The sequence below is a fragment of the Macadamia integrifolia genome, chromosome 4, assembly GCF_013358625.1.
Source record: "Macadamia integrifolia cultivar HAES 741 chromosome 4, SCU_Mint_v3, whole genome shotgun sequence".
Taxonomy (NCBI): domain Eukaryota; kingdom Viridiplantae; phylum Streptophyta; class Magnoliopsida; order Proteales; family Proteaceae; genus Macadamia; species Macadamia integrifolia.
In genome coordinates this window covers 13,194,445-13,202,073 of record NC_056560.1, presented here as the reverse complement: position 1 = coordinate 13,202,073, position 7,629 = coordinate 13,194,445, and the positions used below count along the sequence as shown (strand labels likewise).

Genomic DNA, 7,629 nt, shown 5'->3' with positions numbered 1-7,629 from the left:
AAATAGGTTTTTAGACGATTTTACCCCCATTACCGATATGATACCCGATCCTGGATTGGCCAGGTATTAGGATCAGTCTCATCCGATACCATTACGATATGGACGATATTGATACCGATACGATATGGATGATACCGATACCGATACCGATACCGATTCCCATTCCAATAACTAAAACCATGGTGCAGCTTCAAATTTCATGTGATTGAATCTGCTGTTGGTCAAGTGGCTATCTCTCTGCCATTTCTTTGTTTACTACCCAGTGAATTGTATTCAAACGGTATTGACTCTATATCTTCCTGAATTATATAATAAAAGACCCTAATTTCTATACCTGCTTCTGGTCTCCTCTTGTAGTCTTGTTTTTCAAAGGGGGTCGCATGGGGAGAAATAACAATAGAATTAGATTGGTGTTAACCGTGATCAATCCCATTTCCGACCGATTAACGCTGCTGTTATTTTGGATCTGGGGCAGATTACGATTCCATCACCGATTTTTAACTTTTTCACCAAGCTTTAGTAGAGGGGAGGGAAAAATGATCAGGTTATATGTGGGTTGCCATCAAAAGGAAAGACAAATTCAAACATCATTCAAATTTGAGGAAAAAGATAGAGATATCAATCAATCATTACATACTGTAGAAAAAAACTGATGATGCAATGATTTATGTTTCTCTTTCGGAAAAGAAATGAAAAAAAAAATCTAAAAAAGAGAAGAAAAGAAAAGAATAGAATAAAAAATGGTAAGAAAATTTAAAAAATATGTATATTTGTCAATCTTTAGAAGAAAAGAAAAGAAAAGCTTTTGTATCTTCTTGTATTTTTAGCAAGATTTTTTCTTTGGCAGCAAACGATAACTTCATCAGGTGAATTTTTAAATTTAAAAAGTAATCTTCTATTTAAGACATGCCAAACACAATGAAAATTTCTTAGACCAAGAAAATATTATAATTTTTGTATTTTTTTTTCTTTTCTTGACTACCAAACACAGCCTTAAAGCTCTATTTGTACAATTTTTGTACTTTTGTTCAATTGCTTTTTGATTGATCTTATATGACCCAACCCGATCAATATGGTTGAATCTAATTCTGCAAAAGAGTAGTTTATATATCCATTTTTACTCTCAATGATCGTGACTGTCCACATCACTTGGGACACGTGTCTGATGTTGGAGGTATAACCGCATCGCACTACACAATTAACTAATTGGAGACTGTCAACCCTGCGCATGTGCGAAGGGCCAATCATATTAAGGATATGTTTGGATGTAAAAAAAGAGGAAAAAATAATATTTAAGACAAAGAAGAATAATTACAGTTATTTTTTTTCTCCTCAAATTCAAATTTTTTTGAATTTTTCCATTTCTTGACATCCAAACATAGCCAAAGAGGAGCGGGATTTTTTCGCAGTTGGGGATTCATAAGCAAGGCGCAATTGTTTTGGGAGTGGGAAGGGAAAGCGGAAGGGGAAGTAGGGGTTTGATGGGTTCCAAAGAGACTTGCAGAAATGAGCTTCGAATTGCAGTCCGTCAACTCAGTGATCGATGCTTATACTCTGCTTCCAGATGGTACCTAGAAAACCGAAAACTCCAAAAACCATGTTCTAGTTTTTTTCAATCACTCTTGTCATTCTTGTTCCCATCTATTTCTTGCAGGGCTGCAGAACAACTAGTTGGAATTGAACAAGACCCAGCAAAATCTACACCTTCTCATACCAGATTTCAGCGTGGAAGTTCCAGCATTCGCCGTAGATTCCGTACAACTGATAGCACTTCAACACCCATTGCGGGTGTTTCATATGTGACTACTCCAGTTCCTGTGGAGGATGATACTGTCGATAGTGACTGTTACCTTCTCGCCAAATCATACTTTGATTGTCGCGAATACAGAAGGGCTGCTCATGCACTTCGAGATCAGACGTGCAAGAAAGCCATGTTTCTGCGCTGTTATGCCCTTTATCTGGTTTGATTTGGTCTCTACTTCTATTTGCTTGATTAAAATGAAACGGGTCTTCTTTTCTGTTAGATTTATATGGGGATTGATTGGTAGGAACTGGAAAGGGAATTTATCTTTAGTTTTCCAATTTGCAACAGGAGTAAGATGAAGATTTTGATTTATTGGTTTAAGTGGTTATGTAGCTACTAACTTCCATGGCTATTGGACGCAAAAAATTGCTAGCCCTAAATGAGCAAAGAAATAGTTCATTTTTAGAGATGTTACACTATTGACGTGCTTTGATAGAGAGTTGGGACAGAATAACAGAGGTTGGAATTTCAAAATCTGCTTATCCAGAATGAGAATTGTGTGCCCTGGCCAATAATCTTCTTATTACATTAGAATATCGTTCTAGATATGGGATGGGTGAAATCTGAAGGATCTTGGTGCCAAAACGTAGTGTATACTTTGCTTGATCTTGTCAGTATTGGATGCGAATGACCCATCTCTTTGGTACCCTATTACTTTGAGTGATTGTAGGTTCCATCATAAATGTAGAAATGACATGGGTTTAGCTAACATGAACTAATGGGTCTCACAAAGCATGGATTAATATACAAACTGCAGAGTAGTTATCCCATAAATTAAGCTTTGAATGAGGTTCAGTCTGATCTGGTGTCAAGCAGGAGCAATACTTTATGAGAATGATATATATATATATATATTTTAATTATTTGATAGTTGAGTCTAGGTAGAGTGGGACTTAGGTAAGAAAATAAAGGATAGATTCAATTCTAATGGGAGGAAGAGGTAGTTCAATACTTCCTTCCATCATTTTCTTTATATAGTTAGTTTTGAGGTAGATTGAACACTAAAGAGCCTGAGCTAAAGGACTTGCCTCATCAGGGATACTACTTCCAGATTGCTTCTGTAGTATTTAATTATTCCTGTCCTCAAGTCAAAGGACAGGTTTCTCATTTATTTATTTATATATTTTTATGGTGAGCTTTCTCTATTTTAGTTAATTGTCTTGTAACTTATTAGTAGAAGAGATTGGGCTTTATCTTATTACCTTTTAATTACTTCTGAAAGTATAGGAGACAATTTCTTTCACTTCGAAATGAAACCATTAGGATCACTGGTTACTGGGTACCATATTCCTATTGCTGGGTCTGCCAGTGTGGAGTGTTGGCGATAACTGGTTCTTTTCAGACTTTGTTGATACATCTAAACCTTAGGTCAAACATGTAGAAGACTGAGGAGTGAGGTCTTGTTAAGGTTGATCAATAACTTGAATCCTGGCTGTTGCTGTGCACAGTAAGTTGGATGAGTTAGCCATATTACAAAATTGCATTTAGATATGCACTATTTACCACTCTACTATGACTCTTCTGTTGAAATCTTGAGTTTCAATAACCTTACCAACATATTCTTCTTTTCATTCTGAAACAGAATTATTTGCAAAGAGTAGAGGGAATATATTTTTGTCTGAGCCCTTGCCTGCCCCCCCCCCAACACACACACAAAACAATAAAAAGAAAAAGGAAAGGAAATATATTTCTAGAATTTAGGCACTGGGGTTGGAGTAAATTCTCAACTATCTGAATTTGAAATATTAACTTGGAAGGGGTGGAATTCATATTGTAAGGATGGAAATCAAGCATCTGAACCCTGACATACATGACCCGTAATAAACCCTGTACAAGCTGAAGTTTTTTTAGAAAGAAACTACACTGATGTTCGCATCCCAAAGCCAACCAACCCGAAAGATGTATTATTTATACACAAGCAAATGTTTCACAGTATATCATCCTTTTAATACATTTAACAAGTACTAACCCTGATTCTGATTGTAGCACTCTGATTTTATAACGATGATCTTAAACTAAAGCAGAATGACTTAATAAACCTTAGTTTCTTATGGGAAGTTCCATAAATTTTATTCTCCTTTCATTGCTCAATGTAGGCTGGTGAAAAACGGAAAGAGGAAGAGATGATAGAACTTGAGGGACCTTTAGGTAAGAGTGATGCTGTGAACCGAGAACTGGCTTCTCTTGAGAGGGAGTTGTCAACACACCGCAAAAGTGGCACCATTGATCCCTTTGGCCTCTACTTGTATGGACTTGTGCTTAAAGAGAAAGGCCGTGAAGATCTTGCACGAACAGTTCTTATGGAGTCTGTGAACAGCTACCCTTGGAACTGGAGTGCTTGGTCAGAGCTGCAGTCACTATGCACCACCATTGATATCTTAAACAGCCTCAATCTCGAGAACCATTGGATGAAAGATTTCTTCCTTGCCAGTGCATACCAAGAACTCAGGATGCATGGTGAATCCTTATCAAAATATGAATATCTCCAGGGTATCTTCTGTTTTAGTAACTATTTACAGGCACAGATTGCAAAAGTCCAGTACAGTTTAAGGGAATTTGGCCAAGTAGAAGTAATCTTTGAAGAACTCCTAAGGAATGATCCTTATCGAGTAGAGGACATGGATATGTACTCAAATGTGCTCTATGCAAACGAATGTTTCTCTGCCTTGAGTTACCTTGCCCACAAGGTATTCATGACTGATAAATACCGGCCTGAGTCTTGTTGTATTATTGGTAATTATTACAGTTTGAAGGGGCAGCATGAGAAGTCTGTCATGTACTTTAGGAGGGCGCTCAAACTGAACAGGAAGTATCTATCAGCTTGGACACTGATGGGTCATGAGTATGTTGAGATGAAAAATACACCAGCTGCCATTGATGCCTATAGACGTGCAGTAGATATAAATCCTTGCGATTATCGGGCCTGGTATGGGCTGGGACAAGCATATGAGATGATGAGTATGCCCTATTATGCACTCTATTACTTCCGAAAATCAGTGTATTTGCATCCAAATGATTATCGGTTGTGGATTGCCATGGCTCAGTGTTATGAAACTGAACAGCTTCACATGCTTGAGGACGCTATCAAGTGTTACAAAAGAGCAGCAAATTGTAATGACAGAGAGGCAATTGCACTGCACCAACTGGCAAAGCTGCATAATGAACTCGGGCGTCCAGAAGAGGCAATGATTTACTACAAGAAAGATTTGGAGAGAATGGAAGCTGAGGAGAGGGAAGGCCCAAATATGGTAGAAACTCTGCTTTTTCTTGCTTCATATTGCAAAGACCAAAAGAGATTTCAGGAAGCTGAAGTTTACTGCAACAGGCTGCTTGATTACACTGGCCCCGTGAGTTCTCTCTCTCTCTCTCTCATAATTAAACCATGTGACATTCTTGAGATATCTAATTTTTTCTTCTGTTTTAAAATAACACTTCCCTTCCATGTCCATAATTGCAGGAGAAAGAAAAAGCCAAGAGCCTTCTGCGGGGAATGAGAATAGCAGAATCTGGTTTGCCTCCAATGGATATTGAGCATTTCCCTCCATGATGTTTCCATTTTTGGGTGGGTTTATATCTAATATCTGACAGAAAAGAAATTGTGATAAGTTATTGCACAGATCACATCAAAGCTTTCAATGGATTCTGAAACGCTTGCTGTCTGAAAAGGTTGATTGTTGTGAAATTTCCACTCCAAGGGGATGGAGATGTGGTTTGTGGAAAAATCCAATTTGAATTGGATGGATAGATCTTGGGAATTATTTCTTCTGCAGTGTGAAAATTTTGTGTGTCTGCAGTTCCTACTGCATACAATGATACCAAATTTACAGAAAAGAAGCCTTGTGAAGAACCTAAAACTGTAGGAAGCTGGGGTTTCAAGTGCCAGCAGTTATTTATGGTTGATAACTAACTGTTTAACATTTTTCATTTTCTTTATGAAATGCTTTTTTTCATCTGTTTGCTACTTCCCTTATACATATTTTAGGCTACCCCCTTAAGAAGGGGTTTCGTGTTGCCCCACTTCCATTGTGCCACTAGACATGTGGCTATTATGGGACATGGTCTTGTTTAGCAACATGTCAAATTTCAAAGCTTAATTCAATTAAATAACTTGCGTATTGGCATGCATCCACATGTATGTCCATGTATGTGTATTAGTTCTTCAATCATTATTATGCAATCTCAGAGTTTTGGATTTTTAAAGCTCAAATGTATCACTTGACAAACACTGTTTGGGATGAAGTTAGATACGTGAGCAATAAACTTTCGGATTTACTTATTTACAAAATTTGGACCCCAATTGATCTGTCACATGGTAGATTTTGGCTGTGCAAGAAGCCTTTCCTAGGTGGCAACCTAGGAAATCAAACCTTATTTTTACTTTCTTCTTTGATCAAACTTCAAAATGTTGAAGGTACAAATGTATTATTAGAACATGGCCCTTCTTTTTGGTTTTTGTCTCAGTTTAGTTGCACCCTTGAGAGCACAGGGGCATTCCTCTTAGTAAGTTGACCGGCTTTAGGGAGGTGCATCTATAATACATCTCCTCTTAGTTGTTTAAAGGGTTGTCCAAAAGCGTGCCTGGTAAAATTTACAAGTGAACCGGATATAGAGATGGCGATTAAGATTGCTGTTTCCATTATTATATTTTAGGAACTACAATGGTCTTGGATAGAATTGTTTATTAACAACGGAATTGTATACAAAGTCAATAGATCTCAACCAATGCAATAGATTTATGGCTACACAAAGCATTGAGGCTAGTTTTAGAGATTGTCCAAAGTAAATAAGTCTGGGGGGTTATTAAACCATTAAATTCAGAATATAATAAAGTAGCTCCTAGGTGGGGAATTACCCCTTTGATGGGCATCGCAATGGCTCTATTTGCAATATTTCTATGTATTATTTAGTGATTAAATCTTGCCAATAAATATTTCCACCAAATTGATTGCTCTTGCGCATTCAACCTTGGGATTATGATGGCATATAACATCCCAATTTGCTTTGGATGATAAGAAGCCAAAAGAGAAGCTTTCCAAACAACACGATCCGGCTTTGAATAACAAACGCACCTCATATCACTAGGCTCAGAAGTTTAGCATCAATATAGGAGCATGACCTTGATGAAAATTCAAGGCTTATCCAGAATGAAGGAGGGTTGCATCTTATAGCTAATCTCCGGCCTCTTCAAGGTGTCCATTGGTGGAGCTATTCTTGTTTCGGGGTTGTGCCATTTCCCCAAGGCAGAGCTATTAATGTCTAGAATCAAGAGGTGGTGGCTCAAGCAAGAGAATTAATGAGAATGCAAAATGAGAAAATATCACATTCCCAAATAAGTTGCAATCTTGACAGTGTTTCAGGATTTTGAGGATAGATTGTTTACCAAACAACATTTTATACCATCCATGATGTGTTCTTGATCCAAAATGCATACCAAAAACAGCCAAGTGTTTGTATACTTATAAACATATATTTGATTAGGGACAAAGTTTTCTGTCAGAGAGTAACCCTACACCACAAATCACCATGCCCCTCTTAGGGCATGCTCCCCTGTGTCTAGGTGCTGGGGCCAGTTCTTAGATAGAAAACACTTGCCCATTTGATTATTTGAATGCATAGAAAATTATTTTGGAATCTTGGACACTTCAAAAGTGCCCCAAATCAATTAAGAATTGGATCGTCTCATTAATAATCGATTCCGGTCCCCAAGTTTGGAACCATCTAGCTAAACAAGACGATTCTAGGTATGGCCCCTGGCCCCCCCTTGAACCATAATTGATTAGGACCCCGTCCGATTACCCATACCCGTCCTAATTGACACCCTTATC

At 37.7% G+C, this 7,629-nt stretch overlaps 1 protein-coding gene across 1 annotated transcript; it reads left to right on the top strand.

Annotated features, from left to right (window-relative positions):
• The first annotated feature begins 1,410 nt into the window (after positions 1 to 1,410).
• LOC122077457 (anaphase-promoting complex subunit 8) lies at positions 1,411 to 5,754 on the top strand. The gene is made up of 4 exons (XM_042643406.1): positions 1,411 to 1,567; positions 1,655 to 1,961; positions 3,901 to 5,151; positions 5,262 to 5,754. The coding sequence occupies exons 1-4, from the start codon at positions 1,482 to 1,484 to the stop codon at positions 5,349 to 5,351; spliced, it is 1,734 nt and encodes a 577-aa protein (XP_042499340.1). The 5' UTR covers positions 1,411 to 1,481; the 3' UTR covers positions 5,352 to 5,754.
• Positions 5,755 to 7,629: the final 1,875 nt, after the last annotated feature.